The sequence below is a fragment of the Caloenas nicobarica genome, chromosome 11 (assembly GCF_036013445.1).
Source record: "Caloenas nicobarica isolate bCalNic1 chromosome 11, bCalNic1.hap1, whole genome shotgun sequence".
Lineage (NCBI taxonomy): Eukaryota > Metazoa > Chordata > Aves > Columbiformes > Columbidae > Caloenas > Caloenas nicobarica.
In genome coordinates this window covers 2,956,360-2,984,241 of record NC_088255.1, presented here as the reverse complement: position 1 = coordinate 2,984,241, position 27,882 = coordinate 2,956,360, and the positions used below count along the sequence as shown (strand labels likewise).

At 46.8% G+C, this 27,882-nt stretch overlaps 1 protein-coding gene across 4 annotated transcripts; it reads right to left on the bottom strand.

Moving 5' to 3' along the window:
- Nucleotides 1-1,223: 1,223 nt before the first annotated feature.
- On the bottom strand, nucleotides 1,224-24,352 carry CARD19 (caspase recruitment domain family member 19). Of its 4 annotated transcripts, XR_010606791.1 has the most exons (7): nucleotides 24,229-24,352; nucleotides 14,787-14,929; nucleotides 12,789-12,942; nucleotides 8,951-9,010; nucleotides 7,430-7,501; nucleotides 5,940-6,122; nucleotides 1,224-4,649 (listed from the first exon to the last, which is right to left on the bottom strand). XR_010606791.1 is itself a non-coding variant. In XM_065642468.1 (6 exons), exons 1-6 carry the CDS (start codon nucleotides 24,242-24,244, stop codon nucleotides 6,010-6,012), a joined length of 558 nt encoding a protein of 185 aa, XP_065498540.1. In that variant the 5' UTR covers nucleotides 24,245-24,352; the 3' UTR covers nucleotides 1,224-6,009. The 4 variants fall into 4 exon arrangements, 3 of the variants coding, with proteins under 3 accessions (XP_065498540.1, XP_065498541.1, XP_065498543.1); XM_065642468.1 differs by having other exon boundaries at nucleotides 1,224-6,122; XM_065642469.1 differs by lacking the exon at nucleotides 24,229-24,352 and adding an exon at nucleotides 20,915-20,985 and having other exon boundaries at nucleotides 1,224-6,122.
- Nucleotides 24,353-27,882: the final 3,530 nt, after the last annotated feature.

Genomic DNA, 27,882 nt, shown 5'->3' with positions numbered 1-27,882 from the left:
AGGGCTTATGCTTTACGAGGCACAATGTTATTAAATATTTATCAGCAGCAATGTGGCAGAAAGCTTTTCCTTGTGACCACAGTGTATAGCGCCTGCGCTCCAAAATAGAAAGGGCAGGTCAGGATTCACCTGAATTGCTCTTTTATGCCAGAACACCTACCATGAATTAAACAGGGCTATGCTGCTGCATGCCTGTCACATCTGCAGCCACTGGTTTCTCTTGCATTTGGCATTAATAATGTCCCCACGAAGCGGATGAGTTAAAGCTACATAAAAAAATACCTCCTCCCCCAAATCCTACGGTTTTGTAGCTGGAGCTGGTTTTTCACTCACATCAAAGCCATTGCGACGTACATGGAGAACAGCTCTGCACCCGTCCCTCCTCCTGGCACGAGGGTTCTGCAGCGGGGCAGCGGGTCCGGGCACCTCGTGCTCGCTGGGCACAGACACAACCATCTCCTCCCCCAGGAAAGCTGCTCCTCCTCCCCGCGAAGGGCCACACGGCAGCCAGAAGCAAACGGGGGGGAAACTCTTGTTCCAGCTCATCAGGCAGAGACACTCCAAACGAGGACGAAGGATCAAGAGGATCTCTATTGCTGATCAACAATAGACACGGGCAAGCCAGCTCCTGTTCAAGTGCTTCATGTGCTGTGGGAGGTGCTGAGGCTCTGGGTTCCTCTGGCCCCCCAAGAGGGGGACACAACCCAGGCTGTGGGTCAGTGACTCCCCCAAACTTCTGCTACAGCAGCGCGGTGCTTTGGTGGGATCATTAACACCCATAGAAGCACCTGGGCTGCAGACCCCCCTTCACAGTTCACCCAAAAAACAGGCCAGTAACAAATTTGTCTGCTTGGTTTTCTTACCTGAAGTCCCTTTTTGGGTGGTTAAAGTAACGCTTAAAATCAGCCTTGTGTCAAAGTCACTTTATACCAAGCAGAGGTGAGCAAGTCTTGGTGGGCGATGACTCACGGTACTACCAAAAGGACACAAAGTTGGGGCTTAACCAAAAGACACCCAGTCTTTGCACCCATGTGTCTGCAAAGAATTTTAAAAGCAGATGAAAATGTTAAAACTCTTGCCACAAATACCCAAACCAAAACCGTAAGCAGCACAGAGCAGAGAGGAGGGAGCCAGCGGGCAGACAGCAGCCACGGAAGGGCAACATGGTATGGGGCACTTCTGGAAAGAAGCACAAACATCGACTACAAGAAAAACAGCAGCGGTTTTTGTCTCAGTATAGATTTTATTTCAATTTAATTGCCAGCTTCACCCCATTAAAAAACAAGCAAATTCCGTTAATTTCTACAGAATTCAAGAAGACGTACGTTAGGGGAAACGATTATAAAACACAGGACCTGTGAAGTACAGCAAACTGCAGTTCTCGGTGTAACAGCAACGCTGATCACACAGCTACCGCACGGCACCTCTCTGGAATAGCACTTGTACATTCAGAACAGCAGTGAACAGCATCCACAACTGCACGGTTTAACCAAATATGTTTTCAATTTATTACACTGCGAGAAAAAAAAAAAAAAAAAATCACAAGTGAAAGAAACAGAAGTAGTAATTTTCCCTCGGCAGCTGTGCAAACCCCCGCCAGCAGCTGTGCAGTGCCCGGTCTGTCCCCGAATGAATCATCACTTTGTTCTCGCTCTGGCTCGCAGGCACACCATACTTCACTGAAGTACTTTAAATAGCAGCCTGTCTTCAAACGGAACTGTGCAAATCCATTGTACGATCTGTCATCTGCTTCCCAGCGCCCTGCGCACGCCGCTGGCCCCGGCACCTGCCGTACCCGGTTTGGTGGCGGGGCTGTCACCGCACCAGAGAGCCCTTGTCCTCGAGCCAACAGCCCCACATCACCGCCAGGACAACCAGAGGCAGCCCAGCTCTACTTTAAATCAAAAAGCCCACTCATAAGAAAAAAAACAGGGAAGGAAGATGACTTGTGGCTGGGTATAGGGAGGCAGAAGAGTGTGGAGCTCCCCGCCATCCCCTGCGGATGCCTGCACGGGTGGCACAGAGCGAAGGGGACGGTCCCCGTGGGCGCATCCCGTTCCCCAGCCACATCCAGGACAGCAGCTGTTCGGCTCCTCAGCCCATGATGCTGCTGAAGGCATAGGGCTGCAAGCATTTTACTTCTTCAGTGAGGTTTGCACAAGGTGAGAGTATGCTGAAAACACAGCTGTTCTGTTAGCTCCTGTACATCTACAGCACGACAACCACGGCGTTCACAAGAACGGCCTCTATCCTCTGCACGTTTAACCACCCACCGAATGTTACGCAGCCAGGACAACTTCCCTGCACGTAAAGCACATTCTTCAATACCAGTACAGTTTCAGCAGCAAATGCCAAGCTATTCTTGATGGGGAAGCTGGAATTCTGCAGCTAGACAGGCTCATCCAAGACCCTACTTGATTTATTTCCAAGTAAATCACACCGCTTGCCTAGAAGGACCTGACTCCATGGAGGTTCACACAGGCTTCCTCCAGAACCAAACGTGGAATTATCACTTCATCTGCTGTCTGCATGTGCTGTATAGAGGCACTTCTGGAGACGTGTATTAGACCTCGGTATTTGCTCCCAAAAGAAAAATCTTCCAAGAACATCTCCCAGCCTATGCACACGCCAATTTTACAGCTAGCCTCACTTTTTAAATTAATAACTAGCACTAATAAAGGAGCAGGTTATTTTCATTCTTTGCCGCCAGGTGCTTTAACCAACACCACCAGGGTAAACAAAGACCCCTTTTTCCTCCCTTGGCCCAGCCCTAACCCTGGGGACAGCTCATCCTGGGTGGTTCTATATTTCCCTGAGAAGCATCTTCATCTCAAGCAACCTCAGACAGGGAAGAAACACAGCCGCAGCCTTTAGTAAACCTTCCTATTGCAGATGGTTCTCAAGGCTCAAGAAAGGGCGTAAGGAGCTGGAGGAGCATGTCCCATGCACAGCCAGGTGCTCCAGGGCGGTTCGATTGACCCCGGAGGGCTCCTGGCCCTACAAGAGATCCCAGAACCGGTAAGCGCAGCAGAATCTCACCTTCAGATTAAATAAGGCACCAATAACTTCTGTAGGTTTCAGTAACCGCTCACAACGATTTGCAACCTGTTATCGAACAGGTAACACAGTGCATAATCTAAACAGAAGGAGTCTGCTTTGCAGCGATAAGGCCTCTGTTTCTGCTTTAAAATGAGATGTGACTGTTGCGACTACTTTGAGTAACGTTTTTGTGTAAAACGGAATACTGTTCCTCTAATGACGCTTCAAAGTTAGCTTCAAGGTAAAGATTTAAAACCCTTTTAGATTTCAGTGTTATTTTTTCTAGTCCCTTAAAAAGGGGCTGCTATAGGAGTTAAGCAGCAGTGAGGAAAGGCACATTTCATTTCAAATGTTATAAATTAGAAGTGGTTTGCTGGAGGAAAAAAAACCCAAACAACCAACCCATCGTCACCTTAAACGCAAGGCAGAGAGAAAACAGCAGAATACATAATTAAGGCACTTCCCGAGCTGGCAGGCAGCACAGCAGCAGATCCCTGCTCAGCTCTGCAGGAAACGTGCTCGGCTCCAGCACCGCTTTCTGCCCAGCACCAGTCCCAGCTGAGATCAGATCCACATGATGCAAGAGCCGGCGTGGTGGAGCCAGGGGAAAAAAGAGCCAAAATAAACTGCCCTGCTGCGAGTTCTTGTGTTCGCGTGGCACTTGTCTCATTCCAGGTTTCACGCTGCCGCAATCGGGCTGTTGGTGTTTGTAACACCCCCGGCCCGCTGCTCACGTCGGGGTCTGTCTGTCTGTCTGCACAGCAAACCCCGCGGGCGCTGCGGGGTGACGGGCGCTGCGGGGTGACGGGCGCTGGGGGGTGACGGGCGCTGCAAGGTGACGGGCGCTGCAAGGTGATGGGCGCTGCGGGGTGATGGGCGCTGCAAGGTGATGGGCGCTGCAAGGTGATGGGCGCTGCAAGGTGATGGGCGCTGCGGGGTGACGGGCGCTGCAAGGTGATGGGCGCGGCGGGGTGACGGGCGCTGCGGGGTGATGGGCGCTGCGGGAGCGGCTGCAGCTCCAACTGCTGAGTCGGTGGGAACGCGGCTGCTGGAGGCACCATCCGCTGGGGAACCCCCAACCCCGGCAGAACGAACCCTTCACCCAACGGCTGCTGCAGCACCGCTGAGCCCGGCCCAGCTCACACTGGTGTTGCCGGGAGGTGTCGCGGCCCCAAGCCTGACAGTGCTGAAGAAGAGACTGGACAAAAACCTTCAGACACACGGCATGAACTGTGGAGTTGTCATATGCGGGGACAGGAGTTGGGCTTGATGATCCTTGCGTGTCCCTTCCAACCCAGGACATTCTCTGATTCGTTCTACGATTCCAGACGAGCTGCACCAACACCAGCGATGCCCGCGGAGATAACGAGCTGTGACCTAACGAAGAGTGCAGCCACCCCTGCATGGGGTGGGCTCGTGTCCCCACCACGCGCCAATGCCACAGGGAAAAACATTTTATCAGAAGGGTAAAATCAGGGTCCTCCGGCACTTTTACATCTCTTAAGACATTTCCTGCAAATCCTCTTTGGGTCTTTCATTTGAAAATTTGGCCCTGCACCCAGTTCCTCCTCTGGACCACATGCTTGCTACTGTATCAGGCGAGCGTTGTCCTGGAAGGAAATACAGTTATTCCAAGATGATTTGCTTTGGAGAAGATGATGACATTTTTATAGCGTGAATAAAGTTTAAAGCTGGAAGACAATTTTCAATCTGACTCCAAATGCCTTAAAATTTCGCATGGGATCCTCTAGTGCGTGGTAACTTGTGATGCAGCCACAACTTTCATTCAGGCAGTTGATTTAATCTGGATATCTGAGTGAATGAAGATCCCCGAAGCCCCTTTCTCACCAAGTGCAGGGACATGGTGTCCCCAAGCTCCTTACACCCCTGAGTGGGTATTATAATAATTGAAGAACCATCCACTGACGTCGTTTCTCACGGCCGGTCAGAACCCCGGCCCGTCCCTCGGGATGGGGAGCCGTGAGCGAGGCCGGGGCACGGTTACGTTCCTAAAGCTACGAAACCCAAGCTGCTCCACTTGCAGCCCTGACTCCCTGCATCTCCCCCAAGGATTTTAGTCTTTCAATGGTTTCTCCAAGTTTTTCAGGTTTCAACTCACAGAAGGAAAACATAACATCATCAAATGACGTTATGAAAAACCTTCAAGTAAGTTACTTATTTTTGGCCATAAAGAGCCCCATGTCACGGCACTTAAGTCCCTACAAAATATCTTGGATTACTTCAGTTTCTTAGATATACAGACTGCAAAACATTCACTGGAAAAGCTAAATAAATCTGAAAAAAAATCTTCTCGGTAGTTTCAAGGGCTTCAGATCAGACGCTGCGGTCCCTGGGACCAGGGCTGAGCCCCGCACCAAACCAACCCAAGCGCCCACACGAACCAGGTTGGGCTGAGGCACCAACAGGGGGGTGACACAACACGGGGCGTGCCGGGCACTGATAAACCTCGTGGGTGCCAGTGCCCACCTGAGCTCAGGCAGTAAAAGCATAAACGATGCAGACAAAACAGACAATCCTGAGATGGAGATCCATTTCTTCGTAAGGCTTTGAGTGCACGTGGCTTTTTAAGTGCTTTTCTTACATTATCACAAAAGACAGGCTAGCATTCTTTAAACAAGTCGTGATCCTTCATTCCAGTACAAAACACATACGCAAGCCTGGCTTAAGACCCATGATCACTTAGGACTTTCTTTTAAAGCTTGTATTAAAAATATTTTTTTTATCCAAATGATAAATATTTTAAAATAAGCATTTACAAAAATAAACGGTCCATTCCAATAAGGAAGGACATATATAGCTGAAATTCTGAATACATCTTGAGGCAACACAATTTTTGATTAACCTAGTTAATAAAAATCTTTGGTATGAGAGTATAGTACATTAATATTCATGACCGTTGTCTTCCCTTGGCAGGTATACTGTACAGACAAGCGAAGAGGCAGCTTTTCCTTAATTTCTTGATATGTCTTCCAAATACAACATACAAATATTTCTAACGTGTCTTCCTATGATAAGAGGAGAAAAGCCCAAGATTCTCCTGGCTCTTCCTACGACTTTCGTATCTAAAACAGAAACAAAGATGGGAGGAAAAAGAGAAAATGAGCGCAGTTAAATGTCATTCTAGCTGGTAAGCACCACCTACAAAACATAAAAATCAATTTAAAAAAATTAGAAGAAAGCCAAGTTCTTTCAATGTTATATACATCAACCGGCAAGACGGGAGAAGCGTGTATCTCTCAGGATTCAACCCTGCACGTTCAGACACAAGGAGAGGAGGTTACGAGTTAGGTAAGGGGGCAGATTTACACCACGGCGCGGCACCGGGTGGTGCAAGTTGGGACAGCCAGGTCTGGCAGCCCTGTTACACGTGGGGCGTTCAGACAATGCACAGGTACAGGAAAGAGCATCAAAAACTGGAAAAAAAAGAGCCTTGAACAAAAGACTTGGAGAGCTCTAGTTGGTAATTTAGAGCAAAAATAAAGGTGGAAAGAGGACTTGAGGCACAAGGACCTCCACAGGGATAAAAATACGAAATGTCAGCTGGCACAGAAATAAGGGGCTCTGCGATCTGGTAGCAAAAGGCTCAATGAAAATGACAGGCTGGAGCAGAAAACGGTTCAAACTGAGAAGAAGACACACACTTCTAACACTACGGACAATTAACTGGGGTCAAGGGAAGTGATGGACTCTGTGCTTTTTTGGTGTAAGTCCCTGAATGCTTTTCTGAAAATGCTTCTATCAAATGCTGCTGACTGAATCTGATGAACGGAAGCGATGGCAGCTGAGGAAACACAGGAGTTAATCTCGAAGGTCTAATGGCTCCCTTTTAGCCTGAAACCCTGACTCCATCGACTGAGGGACTCTGATCTGGGAAGGACGGGTTACACGGTCCAGACTCCCACATCACCTGCAACATCCATGAACTGGCGCTACCGGATTCTTCAGCTCTGGGAAGAAGCCAGTAAAGAACCATGTCCAACCGTAACTGCCCTGACGCCCCAACCAGCAACAGGGACAACGGCTGGAGCTGTGGGGGCTCAGCAAACCCCGCCAGCGTCCCCCGGCCACGCTTCAGCCAAAGGATGTGGAGGCCAGAAGGTTTGGGTCTGTGCTCCTGCTGGGAATCACACCCATTGCTACAGCAACAGCAGCTCACACGATTCCTGTCTATAAAAAGAACCCCTATTCGTGGCATCCTCTGCGGGCAAACTATTCGTTATTTATATCTGCATGTCTGAAGTGCAGTTTGTATCCTGACCTCATTAATGAATGATGACACCTTGACCCGTGCTAATAAGCAAGCCGTGGTAGATGGCTCTCCCGTCACGTGCTAAAGGCAACCAAGAGAAAAACCACCAGAGTGGATTACCTGAGTTAGAGCAATACCAAAATAACGCAAATCCTGCAGCGATGCTAAAACAAGCGAGGAAAAACACTGGACCTAAAGAAAATGAAAAGGAAACACATTAAGACAGAAGAGAGCACTGGAAGTTTAGCTCAATTCATAAATCATCAATCGCTATTAATATGCATGATTAAGTGTATTCAAATGAAGCTAACATTCACAATTATGTATATTCTGTAGCTAATGTACTATGAAGCACATTTACTATACTGTAATTAATTTTCACTACAGTTGCTTTGACACCATTCACTGTTCGCCTCTGTTCATCCAGCTATACCCTATTAAATGTAAGTGAAAGCTTCCTTAGATGTTTTCTTACCCTAAACCTTTGTGCAAAACCCCCTTCAAACACTATGACAAAACACTAACCAGACTACTGGGATCTCACTGCAGCATTTACTCCTTAAACATCCCCTGGGCCAAGGCACAGCCTGTGGGTAAGAGTCCACGTGTCACATAAAGATTTATAGCTGCTGCTTTATTATCTATTATTCTGTTTGTATCTACTACTTCACTAGGAGTAGAGCTACAATTAAACTGCACCTGTCAATTTAAGGACAAATGTACGGCAGACTAACGAATTAGTGGAGCTGAGGCCAGCTCCATCAGCAGGAGGAACAGAAATTATTTGATTTTCTTATTTCCACGGGCCTTCTCTGTTCTTCCTGTTCTGTTACGCCGCAGTCAGCAACAGCGGTGTGAAAAATCTGAATAGAAATTTGGTTCAACACTCAGCAGGCAAAAATATATAAACTCTGTTTCTGCCCCTCATTTCAGCTTTCTCTCAGGGGAAAACTGCCAAAAAGGCACAGTTCTTAGAAGGTGATTTTATTCCTGCATAATTATATCCAAATATCTAAATAAAATATCAATTAAACTGAAACGATAAAATAGATCATTACGAATTCTGAAAATTCCTCCGCTTTTTTTCAGTTTCTTCAGATCTTCAATTACTTTCCAAAATATCTTTCAGTGAGTAAAATATTTGCCTCTAATCTGGGCACTGAACAGAGGAAGAGGGAAAAAATTAACATGTTTTCCTAAGGAAAATACATTTAATTTCACTGTTGTTCATCGTCCTTTCTTTGTTTTCAAATGATTTGTACTGAAAGCTTTAAAAAGTGAAAAAAATTTAAAGTTACTTTAAAAAATTATTGATGGCCTTATGCAAAACGACAGCAGCAGCAGCTGAAGACCTTACTATTGAAGCACTGAAGAAACCACAGGAAATGAAGAGTTTAGCTATAATAATGCAAGTAAAAATACCACTGTAAATATCGATTAAACTCTACAGTCTCTTGAATTTCCTGGCACTGGTTTCCTCAACAGCAGCTCAGTACATTTGCCTCCATTAATTCCACTTAACTTGTGACAGTAAAGACATCATAAAACAAACTATTTGTTACATGAAATGCAAATTACATGATAAAATAAATTGCATCTGAAAAGCCATTCCATCCAGCGACACTGTATGCATTTATTTACCCCTGTCATTTAGCATATATCTCTCCTTGTCAGTGTCTATCTCTGTGGAATCTGTGGTTTCTAGAAATAAAAGCAACACACAAAAAGTTAGTACTCAGCTCAAGCAAACAGACATAATCAGCACGAGCAAAATAACACATTTCAGAAAAATATCCAATTTTGACATAGAATATTAAGCCCTCCAAAGGTGAATCATCGCTATAGTTCAATCTGGATCTACGGTGACGAAAAGACGCAGGCACACAGCGATGCAACTGGGCTGGGCGAGCACCGGCCAGGGCAGTAACGTTACACTCGCTTCCCACCTGAGGAAAGCGGGAGCCGATCCTCCCGTAACGCCAGAAACGTTCATCGCCACGAACAGAAACTATCTGCGAATATACGTGCTAATCTGCAAACAGCCCTCTCATTCAGCGCGCCACCGTTCTTTCTGTTCCTGAGTAAATCCCTGGGCATTGATGCATCCGGCAGATGAAGCGGTTGGAACAAACCGCTTGGCACAGATTATTTATCTCCATTCTGGTCCCAGCTAAAGATATGTTCAGCTTCTTTTAAAGTCTGTAGGTACTATGTGCTAACATTCGGCACAAATAATTTTTGCCTCTATTCTGCAAAAATGGGAATGGAGGTTGACCTTAAGGTGTTGGGTACTTGTTGGCAATAAAGCAGTTTAAGCACCTGCAGCTCTTTTAGAGACGCCTTTGCCATGCAGATGTGGAGATACCCTTGTCTGCAGAACGTGCGGGCAACACCAAAACCACCATTGGCACCAGAAATGCCACAGGAATTACCTTCCTCTACTGCACCATGAATCTGCAAAACAACTTTTTTTTAGCCAAACCTCTCTGTGGTCAAGAGGGTTAGAAAAAAAAAAAGGAAAAAAATTTTTAAAAAAGTGAGAGGCCCAATTTTGTCTGTGAATAGGGAAGAATTTGAGACTGTTTGGTTTCAACTCCCTCCTGCGTGACAGTCTGGAGCAGCTCTCGGCTGCCCATGCCTGTGCCTCACCTCCCCTCTAGTGGGAACTCTCAGACATTACCCAACGTTCCACTTGCAATATTACACTCGAGGCAAAGAGATTTTATCCTAGAGCAAATTTTAAAGTTGTTTTAAAAATTAAAAAGAAATCCTTGAATGTATTTCCTACGTCAAAAAGATTTTTCAGATGTACAGCTGCATGTAATCTACTACAGAACCCTGTCCTAGTTCATCAGGTCCTCACCAATAATTTCTCCAATGCTGCGTGTTTCAGTTTAATCTGCATTTAGAACAAAGTCCCCATAATAGGAATGCGCTTTTTATTTCACGTTTACAAATTCTAGTGTCAATTCTGTCAATGCTCTGTGCTCAATTTGACAAATTTAACAACCACTGCTGTGAGTTAACATTTGAGTAACGTAAAAATTGCATGTGTTAGAGGCCGGAGGGATAATGCCTTTAACATTCAAAATGTTCACTTAAATGAGAAATAACACCTCATATTGAAAAGGGAGCTTTTCCTGAAGAATACAATTGTTTGTGATTTTAGCTTAAAATGCTGCACAGGTGTTTATCGACCATTCAACCCAGAATGCAGACATTCGTTTTAGTTACAGAACTCATATGAAGCAGCAAACATATCAACAGAATCATCGGATCACTTCCTTCTCAGGTCAATATAAGGAAAGTGCAGAATCTCACCATGTAGTAGTATTTTAACTCAGTTATTTAAGTTATCGTACTGAACATAAGAGAGTGTACCAAGATACAGAGAATTTAATGATTCATGGTAGTTACTGGAGTCTCTTCGCATACCAGCAGCAAAGCAGTTTTGGGGCACCACAAACAGCTGTTTTTTCTGTGAAGCATTTCTAGCACATGTGCTTGTTACACATGGCCCTAACCCTGCCTGCTCATGTGGCTACCGAGTAAAACTCTCCAAAGTCACCACGCAAACCAGGTGCAAGGACGAGCGCGCCTCTGCTCTCGCTAGAAGCAGAAGGATCCCGCAGACGCGCGGTTTCCTTTCAGGTGGCGTGTCCAGGCTGCAAGCAGCACGAGGTGATGCGAGAGTTCAGCTTTATGCTGTCTGCACAACTTCCAGCGCGGGTTTCACGGGCACGGACGGACGTGGTCACAGCCGAGCTGCTCTGGTCCCCAGTCGACCCCAGCCTGTCCGCACGGGACGCGCTCGGGCCCCGGCTGCTGCGTATTTCAGACACTTGCTCAGAAATGGCTTGTAGAAGGTGTTATCGAACATTAACAGAGGTTAAACTCTTAAACCATCAATACACTCTTGAAATTTTGTTCTTAGTGACTACACTAAGACTTCTTAAGTTGTCTGTTGTCTGCTGCCTTCTAGTCAGCCTGGCAGAAAAACCTGTTGCTTTGAGCTCTACCTTTGTGAAAACGATTGATCCAAGACTATCTGATTTAAGAGCCCCGTGACTTCTGCAAGGTGAATGTCGGATCAAAAGCCCTGCCTTAAAGCTGCTGCGAGGCTGAATCCCTGGGGGGTCATGCTCATCGGAGACTCGGAGGCAGGGATGGGCCCCGATTCCCAGTTCAAGGGGCTCAGGTACGGGATATGGAGACCTGTGGTACCTTTGCAGCCCTCCAGGGCAGGCAGGGAAACGCTGCAGTCTGCCGCTCGTACCTATTTGTGCTGGGTAGGTACAAAGCTCTTCCTTCAAAACGAAAGGCAAAACAAAGCTAGACAATGCAGTATCTTCAAAGGTAATCACAATTTTACAAGCCATTTTCAGTCCAGATATACAACAGGTCTAATAGTTTGGTGCTGCGGGTTTTTTTTGGTGTTTGGTTTTTTTTTTTAAACCCATGAACTTTGGTTTGAATCTCACTGGAGTTTGATTGTCTAAAATTTCCCCCAGCACCTAATTGCGGAGTTTCTTACAACTAGAAATCAATTCACCAGTGACACATTAGTGCTGTTAGAGACCTTATAAGGATTTCTTAAACTACAGTTCCTTTGCAGCTTCATTAACTGAAACGTGGGAGCTTTCTCTCAAGCTCCTCAAGTCATTTCAGTATGCAGGATGCCTGAACGTATTTCCCATCCATTTGGCACATCGTTCTTTTCTTCAGTTCGTTAGCTACCAAAAACCCAAAGAACCACAAACACCAACACACAGCAAGCGTTATCCCAGGCTGGCAAGTCAGGCTCAATACTTTTCCTTAAAGAAATGAGCTCCTTTGCAGTGTAGAATCAAACCTGTTTGAGCTTCAGTCCTTCTGAAATACATACATTGATATTTGGGGGGGGGCACTTTACAGACATCAGTCAGGCCTGCCCGCTGCACAAAACAAGTCTTAAGTGATTAACATCAAAGTTTGTAATTGCAAAGGCCTTATGAATGTTTGCTTTACGTTAAACTAGACACAACTAGGAGACTTATGGATTGAGGGAAAGGCAGGCTTCTGGGCCACCGGAGTTTTGAGCTTACACAAATCTGAGGTTTGTGATGTTCTTACGTGCCACAAGTCAGAATAAACATGGTAAAGAAACAAGCCATTAAGAAGCAACGGTTATTAAAAGAGAAATTGTACTTCAGATGAGTTATACTGCTGTCTTACATGTTGCACTTAAACTGTTTTAAAGACATACCTCATATTTCCAAACAACTAAAGAGTTTTGGACTGCCTACACTAGTCAACAAGAACTACGCAGTCAAATCCCCTTACAGCTTTTGGAAAATTCCAGTGAGAAGGAATTCATGTATACCCCCAAAATTACTGCAATAACCTAAACAGGTTATTTCAACAACTTAGACCTCATCTGAAAGAGGTGCTGTGATACACTAATGAGGAAACCCACAACTCAACTTACAAATCAACTTACTCAAGATTTTCCTGCTCGGCAGGTCATTATACAGCTGTTCGGCATTGATCTGTAGAGCCCTGTAAAACTCTTGACAGTGTCTGTCTCCTTTCTTTTGAAGGTGCTTTAGCAGATCTGAAAGTCTGGTATGGAGCGATGCCTTTGGATTCCTGAACTGTAAGAGAAAAGCACTCATCAGGAGAGAGATTACAACAGCTGGAGATCAATTTTATATCACTTTACAATATGGCACAGAGCAAAGATACAGAGCGTGTTCTATATTTGTAAAAAGAATTGGTCAAAAAAGTGAGGGGAGCCCAAGAAAGACATGCATTGCACAGCAATCTTCAAGATGCTGAGCTCCATCTGGTCAGCACTGCTTGATGGAGAGAACATTACCTCTGCCTTCCTCGGTTTTTCCTGTCCTGATAAAGTTATAGCTACTCTGTGTTTGGCGTTTTCTCTGCATTCAAACTAACACGGTGTTTGCTATTCTACAATTTGATTATGACAGCTACTGACAGAAAATATCGACAAATCTTATAATTAAGTTTTATGTTTCTAAGTTTTCCCTTCGTTGCCTAGCAACGATCACCCAAAAAGGTACTTTATACTGCTTATATTAGTCCCAATATTGGAGTGTTCATCATCCCAAGATTACACGTCATTGTTTCCAGCACAATTAACTGCTGTGTACCCAGCACAACACACACAAATTCATTACTCAGGCAATATGGCAAGCAGTTGCAGAAGAAAGTACTTTTTTTCCTGTACTGCAAAGCGTGATGAATATTAGGAGACCTTACAAAGAGAATGAAAATGCGTACCTAGCCTTACACACATCACACTGAATTCAGCCCATCTGGAAAACGTCCAAAGCCATTCTCAGCAAAGCATTTTATTTCAGACCAGTACTGCAGGTAACATTTGTAGTACACTTGGTTAAGATCAATTCCTGCTCTAGGGGGACAGGAATGCAACATACCTTATACCACCCTCTTTATTCTGACAAAACTCCCACAAGGCATACCAGATATAGCTGAGATTGGTAAGCTTCCTAAACACTCAATAGAGTTGACAGAAACTTGCCTGAACCTATGACAAAGCAGTTCATTTCTGTCTGCTAAGTGCAGAAGTCACAAAATAAGTTTCACAGATTCTTTATGCATTTATTTTTAAGCTCTTGGGGGAATTAGATGATCTTTAATTGTGCACGTCACACTACTATCATAACTGAGTGGCTAGACTGGCTCAGTTGATGATCCAGCACTGCTCTACGCCATCAAAACGCTATTTGTGCCCTGGAGGTTGATTATGACAGAATTACACCCATTTTTCCTGATGTTAAAATACTTACATGCCGAAATCCGCAGCCTTGTGCGGACAATGAAGTCAGTAGAGGGCAACTCCAAACCGTTGTAAGTAGGATCTGGAAAGCTTTTAACTGACTTTAACTTTCAGTCTATACAAGTTCAAACAATCTTCCTCCCTAAAAACAGCTACCTATTTCTGAAAGCTTCGTGTCAGGGAGGGCAGCCCTCCTCTGTACAGAGCGGCACCGCTGGAAGACGTTACTAACTCCATCCACTTCCCACAGCTCCCACACTTACAGATGGGATTAATCCCCCCCCCCGCTTTCTACCAATACGCAGAGTTATTAATCACATTAATCAGCCACTGAAACTGATTAAGTGAATACGAATGATTTTGCGGACACAGCTGGATGCAGCACGGACCATCTGACAGGCCAGGCGGGCACGCGGGGCACGTGGTGACCCGGCGGGTGCAATCCTGCCCACGCAGCGGCCCTACGAGAGCGCGGTTCTGCACGCTCCGTCCTCCCATAACCACTTGGCACGGGCAACGTGCCAGCCCTGTGACTTCTCCTCTGATACGAGATCCCAGAGACAACTGGCCAGCAAGTCAGAGGTGAGGAGGACTGGCTGCATGGGGCAGCTGAGCAAAACACCTGCAAAAACAATGCAACATTCAGAGATATGGTAAAATTCATCACATTACCTTTTCTGCTTCTGCATTGGTAAGAATTTGAGGGTAGACTCTGTTAAGCTGAAGAATAATTTTGTCAACCACTTGCTCGTTCAGTCGGCTATTGCTTGTAAGAAAATACATGTCGTGTTGCAGCCGATGGCAATATGACTGATCTAGAGATAAAAAAGGAACAAACCACAGCAGTTAATTAGCAAGCCATCTTTAAAATCTATAAATTTCAATTCCCTAACAGTGGTTAAATAACTAAAATAAAATTACCACCATCAAGTAATTTTAGAAAGCCAAACTATCTATGAGGGAAACATGACACGGCCACGTGCTTCCAAAGACCCATCCACTTAAAATTACACATATCTGAACTCCTGGCTGGTCACTCGTGCTGCCTCTCTCACTTGCCAAAGGGTGAAGGTTCTGAGTTACTTAGATGTCAAGCACTGATGGATATTTAATCAAACACAGTCCTAAAGTTGGTAAATCACAGAAGATAAATTTTCTATCATTTATGAAGTCAGATTATGGAGATTAAAACTAATGCGTTTCGGGTTTTTTTTGATGTAAATATGTACTTCATAGAGAGAGGTTCTCCCCGACGTAGAACAGTAAAAGGACATAAATTTGGCTTCAAATTTTGCACATTACTGAGACGGGTACACAGCGCAGGGCTGGTCTTTGCTGCCAAGCACCCAAGGACCGCAGCACAGCCCCGCCAGGCTGACCCAGCTGCAGACATTTCGCCCCAAAATCACCCAACCCTCCCAGGGCTTACGGTGCCTTTTGTCTAACGGGAGATCAGCAGCTTGCCCAGCAGGAGCTGCCCAGACTGAAAGAGAACTGGAACGTCAGCAACGGCGGCACCTCTGCCAAAGAGCCACCAAGTTTTTAGGGAAGGACTTCGACCTGCAGTTCACGCGGGAGCGGGGAGAACGGGCACTCAAAAAGCAGCACATTTTTACCACGGAAGTACATTCAAATACCCACACAAATAAAACACATCTTTCTATTAACCCAAACCTCTGCAAATACACAAATCCAGACTTGCTGTTGTTTTAGGCAGCATTTCCAGTTTGGCAGCACTGGCTTTTGCAGGAGCATAGCCCTGGTTATAGCTGCCTGTCTGCAGCCCCTAGATTGAGATACAGGCATGGACCAATTTAACAGGTTACTGTGCCCTTATCAGATTTAGAAAGAGAATGTCTGTGACCGTGTCTGAAATGAGCGTCAAAATGTCAGTACAGACCTTTATAACCAAGCAGCACAGAAAACAAAACCAAAACATCGCCACCCCCAGCACGCTCCCCATGTAAAGCAAATGCATAGGTTTTATGGTATTTTGGCTACCAGGAAATCCAAAAGCATCAGCCCTTTGTGCCCTGCAATTTAGAGAAAATAAACAAAAGAATGACAGAAAAGAGCCAGAAAACTTTGGCTCGATGCACCGCAGCCAAGCACAGCCCTTGCCCTTTCTATACCATGCCCTTCTGTATCTGTGGCACTACAAACATTTACAGGGAAGGGTTCAGGAAAACCTCCCAGTGTGACCATCACGCACTAATAACTTCCCCAGCGTCACTCCTATTCAGACAAGACTACAGGATTTCAGTTACATGCTTACTTTTTATACAAACACCACGTTATTTACACGTGTTTCTAACGCTTCGCTTTTCCACGGCTCGCTCTCAAGGCAGCTTTTTAGTGTCCTGTCAGAAACACGCTGTCCTGACGTCTTGCTGTGCAATTTCCTTTTGTTCCAAGAAGTTCCACGTTATCTGATTCACGTCTGAGATCAAACTTCTCCTCTTCAACTCACTGGCAGGCACGAAAGGCTGAGGCGAGGACCAGAAGCCCGTGAAGTTGTGTCTGTTCATGCAAATACTTTTTGGGGAATTAAGTGCCACAGTGCGGCTTTCTCCTCTATCTGCCTCAGCTATGCGATTTGTAGTGACTCTCAGTGTCACCAACAACTCTGTACCTTCTGCAAACTTACAAAAACCGTGCATTAAACCAGGGTCTTACAGCTAGCTGAGCAATTAAACTTCAAATAGCAGTGTGACATTCAAACAGCGAACCACAGCAAGTGCTGAAATAATGACAAGGATCCAGCACAATGAGTATATAAAGTAAAATAAAAGCAGGCCCGAAGTGTCATCTCCTTCTCTGTTTTTTGCTCTGTTGCTGCCTTTTCGTTGCTGATCCCTGCACGGGCAGCATGCAGAAGTCTATTAGCAGCAATTACATGTCTGAAGTTAACTGTGACCAACCGAAGATCACATTTAAGTCAAGATCGTTTTCTGAGCAATCAGGAGCACTCCACGTCCTTGCGGCATCTTTCATTTACACGCTTGTTAAACCACCACCAGTCTTACCAAGGGCTTTTTGCTGCCATCTGAAACCTGCATGCTGGTGCCACAGGCATAAGCCTGAGATTTCAGGGGTGGCCACGTTTTCTTCCCATTTAAGCCAAAAGGCTGGAGAATTAGACGATGCTCTTGGCCTCGCTGGCTACTGCTAAACCGTGCCTGCCAAGGACAGGTCTTATGCCCGGCCCAGGCATCTGCAGAACGCTTCTCCCATCCTATGGGATGCTCCAATTTTAGGAAGCACCCACGGAGCAGCCTGCTTCCCCTCCACTCCCACAGAGACATTTCGCCTGCCTGCACCTTCACCTCCTCCAAATTATTTCAGTTCAGTATTTAAGTATGAGGCGCAAGGTTTAAAATTTCCTGAAGAATGGTTTATCAAGCTAGTTCAATAAAAGCAGAGCAGAAGTATCTCGCTCTTCCAATATCTCATCTCCCTCTTCCAAAATCTTTTGTCTCTCCTCTTATTCTGAGCAATCTCTGCCCAAACCACACAAGGAACTGCCTGTAGGCTTCTGGCAGACCAGAGAAGTGAAACTTCCCACCGACACTGCCCGCCAGTGCAGAATTGCACCACAGCTACTAAATGGAAAGACAACAAACAAAAAAAAGCTCCACCAATCCTAGTGACTGGAACGTGGCATCCTGCTTCGGAGCGATAAGGGTTTCTGTGTTGGGAGCCACCACACAATGCTCCTGAGCCCAGTGTGCCCCAGGAGCTTTGTCATGGCACGGACTTGTGCCCATGCACTACCAGTTATGGGTGCACTAACATAACTGTGCTTTTAGGTTTTCTAATCGCTGTTCATAAGCAGCAGGTTTTAAAAATGAACACACCCACTGTTTACATTTAAAAAACGAGAAAACCCCAAACCAGGTAACTTCACAACTGCAGCAAAGCTACTGACGTGCTGTCAAGTCTTAAGAATTTAGGGAGTGGTTCTTTGGGATATTTTGCATATCCACCTTTTATCTCACTGCCTCAAAGAGACCACAGTTATTGCAAGAAAAACATAAAATCTTTATGCTAAGACAACGTTGTTTTTAAACAGGAGTCACCCCAGCATTACAAGGACTGTCATGCTACTAGCCAGTACTTGCCTAGAAAGTTCAGAGCAGCAAAATCAGGAGACCGGGTCAATAATCGACAGTTTACAGCGCGGGCGTTGGCATTGCCATCTGAACGCCCTCAGACTGCGCGAGGATTGCATCTAACTCTGAATTTGTAATTTGATGTTACTGCAGTTACGTGTTCCCCTCCGCCACAACATCATCCCGAGGGGTTAACGCTGGGGCAGCCCTGGGCCGGGAGCTGGGGACAGGCAGCGAGTACAGCTGAACGCTGCAGCCAACATAAAGGTTGCTTTAAAAAGTCGGTATTTTCCTTAGAGGAAATGTAACCTTGTCAAAGAGACAGGCAGGAAACTCGGGAACTGCCTTTGACAGCTGAGAAGAAAACATGACTCATAATTTCATGTTATTGAGTTGTAATTACTATAAGCCCATGACGCATCATACACAACAGCTTTTTTTCTCTTACTCAAAGCACAAAAAGCCTCTTGGATACAGCATATGCACGCCACACTAACATACACAGCCTGCACCTGACCGCACGCCCGGAAGGAAAGGAAATACAGGTATAATTAAGACATATAAAAAAAACCGCAAGAGGTTACTGGTTACTTGTAGCCAGTAGCTCCTCAAACAGATAATACATGGAATTAGTGACAATAACTGCGCAAGCAGCAAATGACAGTAACAAAGCAACATGCTCATCATTTTTCACCTGCAAGTGAAAATCACCCCCATTGCAACCCTTCATAAAATGACAGGGGCAATTAGGTTTCTGATAACAGCTGCAGAATGACCCAGCCATTATGCTAAGTGCTGGCATTTTAAGGCTGCCGAAATGTACTCTGCTCTTGGAAGTAACAGGGCTCTTAAAACCTGATCGTATGTGACCATAACGTGCCGGACCGTCTTCTAACTGCACCTGCAGGAAAAACGTCAAGGGTGGCGGAGCCACCCTTCCCAAAGCTCTTCCTAATTTAAGCGCAGAGCGCGTTCGCAGAGCTTTCCAGAGCCAACTCCTGCCGCGGGCGTCACACAAGCGCCGCGGCGCCGGTGCTCTCGCTCCATCGGCTTGCGCTGAGGTGCCTGGTCCCTGGAAGGTGCCACCAGCACAGCACACCGATAACGCAAAACCTAACTTTCAGCTTACGGTGCCTGTCAAAACCCCTTTGTAATCTTGATTCTGCTTAATCATTCTTACCATAGAAGACCCCGCGTTGTTTTCCGTACGAGGAATATCAAATGGGATTTTGTCTCTCGCAGTCCCTCCTGCATACTCTCCGCTACAAGCTACTTTTGCTGCCCTTCTGCATAAAACCACACGGCCCTAGGGACCTGCCACCTTCAGCTGGGGTCAGCATTGCCACCTCATGTTTATCACAGTAAGTTAATAAATCCAGTTGCATTTCAAACGGACAGGGCTGGGATCAGCCCCTCCTTGCTACACTGTGATATGTCACCGCTTTCATCTACACTTGGGCCCCAGGAGCACAAATGCTGCCACCCGCCGTCAGTCAGGTGGGTAGATCTTTCTGATCAATAACTCCACCAATATTTACATAAGGATTCTTGATACCGTCTCCGCCACCACTGTATCCGTATGGTTTCGTCCTTTGTTTGTTTTCCCCTTCAATTTACAAAGCAAACAGCATCATTTCAAGCAGATAAAAGACACAAACCCAACGCATCTGACATTCTCCATAACACACATCACTCATTAAAAATCCATTACAGAATCCTCAATGGTATCTGCTGTGCAAGGCGAACACGAGTTGCAACTTCCCGTAAAACTCCTGGATGACTTTCACAAACTTTATAACCGCAAGCTGACAACCAAAACCTGAAGGCAGGTGACCTGCCATTTGTATGCGACCACGCAAACGTCCTGTTGAATCATCTCAGAAAAGCGCTGAAAAAACCTCTCTCTCAACAAAATGTCAGCATGACGCTAATTTCGCTTTTGGCTTTTCCCTTTCAAGGCCCCAAGAACGGGATGCTGAGGATTTAAGAAGGAATCTGGCTGCAAGAGAAAGGGTCCGAGACGATCAGATTGCAGCGGTCACCGAATGCATCCGATGAAGAGGAACGGCTCTGCTCCTGGGGGCTGGCTCGGGCCACGGGGGGCTGGAAGCCACCGCGCCGGGGCCACGGGCGAGTTGGTCACCACAAGTAAGAGCCTTTGGCAGCAAGTTCAGTAACTCATCTTCACCTGAAATATCTTTTCAAAGTCGAAGAAATAATAAAACGGCGAGCAAAACGGTAAAAAGCTCTTGATGCTGGAGCGTGACACGCGTCTGTCCGCATTCCGTACACAAGGGCCCGTCGGGGACCGGGAGCTGCTGAGCGCGGCGGGCGGGCCGGGCAGCCGCTGTCCCGCGGTCACAGCCGGTGCGGGGGCTCCGCCGCCTCCCTGCGGGCAGCGGCACCGGCTCCCCCGCCCGCCGTGCCCGAGCCCAGGCCGCCCGGCCCCGCCGCGGGGAACCGCGCTGCCCAGAGCCGGCCCGACCGGGCGGCGGCCGCTCCCCGGGCCCCGCGCTGCCCCCGCGGGCGTCACCCCGTCCCGGGCCCCCCCCCCCCCCGCGCTGGGAGATCCCCCCTCGGAGTGCGGGGCGCCGAAGGCACCAAAGCACCTGCCCCCGCGGAACCCCACCCCGGGGCGAGCGGCGCCTCCCGCCCGCGCCCCCTCGGGCTCTCCCCGCCCGCACTCACCGGCCATGGCGGCCCTGCCCGGCCCGCCCGCGGGCTGCGGCCCTTCCTGCCGGGGCTGGCGGCGGGGCCGGGCCGGGGCGGCGCCTCCCGGGCCCGGGGGAGGTGCCGGCGGCGGCGGGCGGGGAAGCGGCGGGGCCGGGGCCGGGGCCGCTCCCGCCGCGCTCCGTGCGGGTCGGCGCCGGGACAGCCCCGCGGGCAGCGCGGGCGTGGCAACGTGCGGCTCTCAGCTCTGAAACACCTAATTGCACAGTTAGCAGCGCCGCAGTCTTCTCTTGCACGAGTTAATTTAACTGTTCAAACACCACGTCTGCATTTGCATAATATCCGTATGCAATTTGTATTTTTTCCTCGTACCGCTGCGCTGCACACGTTTGTTCAAGTGCGGCTGCGGCGTGCGAGGCGAATTTGACAGTTACTCCAGTGCCAGGAGCAGCGACAACTCTCAGTCCGAGAAAAGCTGCAGTGAAGCATCGAATTAATTGGGACAGACGAACTTCGTGAAAGCAGAAGTGCAAGGCAACCCGTGCATTTAAAAAACGCCCGTTAGCATAAAATTTCATCAGCATTTGGTTACCCAGAGAGGTATGGAGCACAATATGCCTTCCTAGGTATAAATACTGCAGAGGAGCAAGGCTGAACCTTAGCTTTGCAAATCGTGATAAAGGGATACATTATTTATTACTCCAGTTTTGGTTTTTTTGTTTGTTTGGGTTTTTTTTTTCTGCAAAAGCTAATATTTTTATAATATATTGGAAAAGGTGGATTTCTAGTATGGCAAAGACACAGAGTGATTTGTAATTATGACTCGTGTTGAAACCACAACGAAAACATTTATGTTAAAGAGGGACTGAAATCTTCTGGAGGTATTAAAATCTCAGTAAGCAAAGCTGCCTATGGACTGGTACATAAAACGCTTCAACCACACAGCTGCTTTCACACAGACACCTCTTCTTAAAACCATTAAGCAGCAAGTCTTGGAGCACCAAGACTCACCCTTAGCCAGGGAACACAACCATTGCCTGGGTGAGCACTGGCCCACAAGATCCCAAAAGCTTTGCTCTGCTTTGCTTCTGTGCTGTACATGCATGCACCAATGCACCGGGACTGGTGACAAAGAGATAATAAAATCTACGGCCCCTTGCTCTGGGTGCTGCGGTGTCTGGGGAAGCTGTGGCGCTGACACGGGCAGTCGTGTCCCAACCGACACGACGGGACTTCTGCAGCCTACGGGGTGGGCAGGAGTTGCCAAATTAAGAAAGGATTTAGTGAGGACTTGACTTGGCGCTTGGATACATGTGCTGCATACACTCTCTTACGAGAGACGGCTGCAGCTAGGCTGGGAGTTAAAATAAAAATGAAAGAGATTTTGGTGGAGGTTTGCGAGTGCTGCCACGTCGTGGTTTCGCGGAGGAAGCGTCGTACCCCGCAGAGCCCCAGCGAGGGTGCGTGGGGCGCACTGAGCCTTTCCAGCACGTTCCGCGGCAGCATTCCGGCTGGCAGGGTTAGCCGCAGTCCTGAAGCTTTCTTCTGGATGGTTTCTTTCTCTGATATCTCACCTTTGTGATCAGTTTCTAGCCTGGCACAGCTCTCGGAGGAGAGCAGCGTCCCGCCACGCCGCAGCCCTGCGCCCATTGCCAGACCTGCGCCAACTCACACCAGCGCGGGCACCTCTAGATACCCACACCCCCACATTTGCTCTTGAAAATGTTGTCTGTACCTCCATCCTACCAACGAGAGCAGCTTCGTTATCTCTACAAAGTGTAAGAACATGGGGAAAAAAACCTCACTGAAATATTTTTAGTATTATCAAGTGCTGTGACGTTTGTAGTGTGTGCCCTTGGGAAGATTAATAGAGTACAAGCATTTTAGGCTTATTCCATTTACCTCCAAGAATCCAGATCTTCTGAAGAGCATGAAAATAGGTTTTAAAATTACTATTATTGCACATGGAGACCTTGATCATGCCTGTATCAGAGTGATTTTTGGCAATGTATTTTAGTAACAGAAACAGGTACCTTGTGGAAAGGAAATTGTCATTTTCTAACAGCTTTCATCATACATTTTTAAGACTATCTCATATGTATATTAAAATATTACAGCAAGAGGTGTTGCCTAGTGCTAAGAAGCAGTGGGTGTACGGCATGCCGAGGCAGCGTGAGGTAGTACGGTATGTTTTTATGACCATTTTATACTGTTGCGAATTCACTGCATTTTGTGCTTTGCTAAAAAGTTTCTCGTGAATTGCTACCAGAATCTAAACCACAAAACTGAAAACCTGGTTGTCCTAACGTGACACAGACTCTAATATAAATCTCCAATATAAATCTTAAATATTTTGTAGCAGGCAGTGTTTCCAAGCACTGTGAGGGAAATGGAAGTGAAACTCAATCGTCCGGGAGTGCTGGGGTGCGCAGCGCCACATGGCCTGGAGATATTTTTGTCCTATGGACTTAGATAATGATACAAGAGTCAAGGGTTAAATATATCTCCCCGTCATGCCGCTGGCACGCCGGACTCCCGCAGCCGCGTGGCTGTCACGCTTGCCGTGGAAGGGCAGGTCCCCAGGAGGCTGTGGCAGCGGGGGGGACACCCGCCATGTGCAGGGGACACCCATCACATGCAGGGGACACCCATCACATGCACGCTGATCTTGGGAGCCCTCGCGTCCTGCTGGCGGCCGGCGTGATGCAGCGACCCAGCACAACTCGTTTCCGAAACGCTGTGATTCATTTCAGATTTCTGTCTCTTAATTTAGTGGCTAAGCTGAGTGACCTGCCCAACAATGTTTTATTTTCCGGCGTCTAAATGACAGCAGATGTATTTCCTGGCTCAAAAGCTGTTCCCCACCCCCCGCTAAACTGACTGATTTGTTTATTTGAGTGAATTATTCGATCTACTAAATATTACCCTTGTCCTGGCAGCATCAGCATGTAGTGTTTTCTTGTTTTATCTGTTAATTGTTAAATCACAATATGGTATCTTATTTTCCCACAGCTGAAGAGGACTGGATGTCTTCAGGAACAAATTAAATCCAGATAGTGCAGGCAGTTCCTTTAACAAAGTCTTCCTTTGTGTTTAAGGAAATACAATGAAATATTTCTTAAAGGCTCAGATTGCTAAACTCCCTTCAGCAAGCTTTAGCTGCTAATTTATAAAAACAGACTCTAAGAAGGAAAAAAAATGGGACTGCAGCGACCAGGTGGCCACTCCGGTCAGAGCCGCTGCCCCTCCTGGCTCCGCACTTGCTCTCCTGCAGATTCGGACTTTTCCGACCGCTCGTTTTGCCCGGTACAGATTTACAAACAGGCACTTACACGTCTTGTAGAGCATCGTCCATGGGGTTGGGGTCCGTGCGGTGCTGCGGGCGGTGGCCGGTGCCGCGCTCGGGCGAGCAGAGGTCAGTGCCGAGGCGAAGCGACGGCCCCGCGGTGGGACGGGTCGGGTGGGCACGGTGCCACCACGGCTGCTCCTCCGCGCCTGCCAGCCAGCGCCAGCTCTTCATTCTATGGGATGTGTCGTCAGCGCTGAAAAACAAAATGATCGTTTACTTAAGTTATGAGATTTTTTTTTTTTTTTGGTGCTAATAATTTCTAGGATTGCTTTGCATGTAGAATGGGTGATTTCCCAGTCTTATTTATATAGTCATAGTATTATTATTGGTATAATCAACTTTTATTTGTTCACTGCTTTAAAGGAGATGAAGAAAAACAATTCTCTGACTCCAGACATACAGGCAGAAGCTGTGCTGCAAGTTCTCAGTTCTTTATTCCTGACCAGCTAAGCCAAACTATTAGATGTGAACAGAACCGACTTGGGTGAAATCACAGGTCTGCAAATCCCTGGGCAGTTTTAACTTCTTGTATTCATTACATGAGTGAATTACACGCACCCCAATTCTGTGGTACGACACCCAATCCTTGGGAATTTTGACAGCGCTAGTGAAACAAGAACATGATGCAGATAATAGAAAAAATTGAGTACCTGTTGTTCCTGGCACTATGGAAAAGCCAGCATATAGAATAAGGCCTTATCATCCTGATAAATATTGCAGAAGTTACTGTGTTGTATGTTAGGTTGCACATGGGATAATGAACAGCCAGCTTCACATACATGTTCAAAACTGCACCTAGCTCAATATCTGACTTGTAAAGTAAAAATAGAATTATACGCACGAGAAAAAATACTCAACTATTTTTTTTTTCCTAAACAAACCCAAAACATTGAAATTCTTTAAAGGCAGGAAGCAGATAAAGCATCCGCCCCTTAAAAAAAGGTGTATAAATAAACAGCTCGCAGATCTGGCAAACTGACATTCGGCAGAGCTCCAGGAAGAGAACAAAGCCCCTTTGTCCCCAGTGTCCTCACTTGGCAGTCATCACCCTGACCACACGGGCCAGGAGGGGTGGGCAGGATGGTGCGCGGCCCATGGGCTGCAGGAGCTGCAGCCCGGCATCTGGGCAAGGATCAGGAGCTGCTGCAGACTCCAGCTCAGAGATGCAACATATCTCCTGCGGGAAACGCTCCTGTGAGCATTTCTGTATAACCTTGACCTTGAGACACACGAGCAGCCTGAACACGCACATGCTTAAGTATAGCATCTGCGATCCAGGGAACGAGCTGCTTCTGCTCCGCTTTGCACCAGCCGAGCTTTGGCTGCCTCGCTTGCTGCTGCGCCAGAGGAGTTTCGTGTTTCCATGCCCGCGTTAGCGATAGCTGCCGGGAATGGAGACTGGCTTCTGAAACGCCTTGCCGTGCAGGGTGCTGGCACTGTGCAGCGTTCCCACCAGCCGGTACGTTCTGCTGCAGTGACAATAGTGATTGTGGAATAATTAAACAAGAGCCTTTCAGCACTGGCTCTGTCAATCAGCTCTCTCTTCATAATAGTCCTTTTACAAGTAAGTAGAAAAGATCACTTCCTCATGTTACTGAAGGAAGAACCAAACAAGGCTCTCTGTATCACTTTCAGGGGGACAGGATTTGATCAGAGCTTACATGTTATGAGGTGTAACTCGAAATACCACCCGAAATCTGAAAGGTTCTGCTCTATCCTACTGCAAGAGCTTGTTAAAATGCCATCAAAGAGCCTCACTTTACTTCTGTGGGAGGTTGTTCTTCAGCTCTGGCCTGTGGTCTGACTTGTCAAGCTGTTTATTGTAGGGAAATGAGCCCGAGACAAGGTGAAACAAGTCTTGAGGACGTTTCAATCACATATCGCTAGCTTTTCTGGACTTCTTCTCATCCATGAGTTACTGTCCTTCACTCCCAAGCAAAAAAACCCAACTTCTTAAACTTATCAACAGGTACTAAATGTGCTGAAGATGAATCAGTCCTATAGACGCGGCCAAGCGTAGACCCCGTGCTGGAGAAGCCAGAGGAGCACACAGGTCTGAGCTCTGGTTTGACGTCCTCCACCCACGAGGTGCTCGTTGTGACGTTCCTTTCTACTCTTTCCTTAGGTGGTTTTTCTGGGCACAAGAACTACTACGCAACAGTATTCAAATAGAGTATAAATTCTTCAGATAACTTGTAAACTGTACCAGATGTCAGGTAGCGCTGATGTGGATCTTTCCTGAAACTTCCATAGAACACTTAAGAAATCCCTAAACAAAACAAAATATATATCCCAGTTTAACAGCTTCTTGCTGAGCTATCAATGTTACGACAGGATGCAGCTGTAGGACATTTCAAAAGCTACCAGCAGGCATGTTGCCAAACTTTTTTCATGGTCCTTCCAAGACCAAGATTCAATTACATCTACATTTAATTTATTAAAAGGTTGTACTGTGTGACATTGCTTAAAAAAAATTAAATCGTTGCAAAAACCATTGACATCTGACAATAAGTTATAGCAGATTCATTTAGTTACTCTGCTTCCAAGACGTCACTGATGACCGGGATGTTTTGGAAGCAAAATTGTTAAAGATCTCCACCTCCTCTCACCCAAACCATCCGTCAGTCATATTCTGCTCTTACAGCCAGTGTCTGGTGTAACCTGCTTTCCCATGCCGTGTCGTTTCAGACTGGTGGCATTGGCCACCTCCGGCAAGTTGTCACGTGCCGTCAGATTCACAGTCCTGATTCTTTTCTGGGTCCTGGGCTTCTCACAGAAATTTTGAACAAAACTAGCCCATAACCAAAAATTAGACTGACAGCAGAGCCTCCTGAGGAAAACAGCATCTTCAGAGCCTTCCAGGGTAATACCCAAGGGGCGGGTGTCCAGGAGAAGGTCTGCGTGTCCATAAAGCCATGTGGAAATCTCCATGAAGGCAATGTTAACTCTACGGTAGATACTCTGGCGTCCATCCCGAGCTTCATTGCTCCGTCCGGGTCAAAATGTAGTCTTTCCCTTTTTTCAGCCACAGAGGACATGTCAAGGTCACGCGTAGATTTGACAACTTCAACTATTTGTGAATCATGAGTCAGGCCTTCCCCAAATCATGTCGTTACTATCAAAGAAACTTGAGAGACTTGTGTGTTTTTTCTGTTGTTCGACACTTGAGGACCGAACCTTGTCCCTTCACATACAAGCGTGAGACACCCGTTTGTTTTTAAATCGAAGCTGTGATTTTCGCACATACCTCCAACTCTACCATTTGTGGCTTAAGAAAATAAGAAATACCATGAGACTTGTGAGAAAAATCACAGCATGTGGCAACACTATACCCTGTGATATCCCCCGAATCCCAGGAGGTGCTCCCCACGGGAGGTGTTTCTGCAGGGCCTTGCTGCCGCAGGTCGGGGTTTGCTGTTCCCATGCAGAGCCCTCGGCACGTCCCAGGCTCAGGCTCTCCAAATGCATTCTTCCATTTGTGTCAAAGAATGAATTTTCACTTAAAAGGAAGTAAGGATCAGATACCCTCCTATAGCAAACTGTACGTCAGCTGCCTTAAAAATCATTCCCTGTTTAGTGCTTAGCCTAAGATCTTAAAAACTGCCTTTTGGTTGTCTGCAAGCAGACAAAGCTTAAC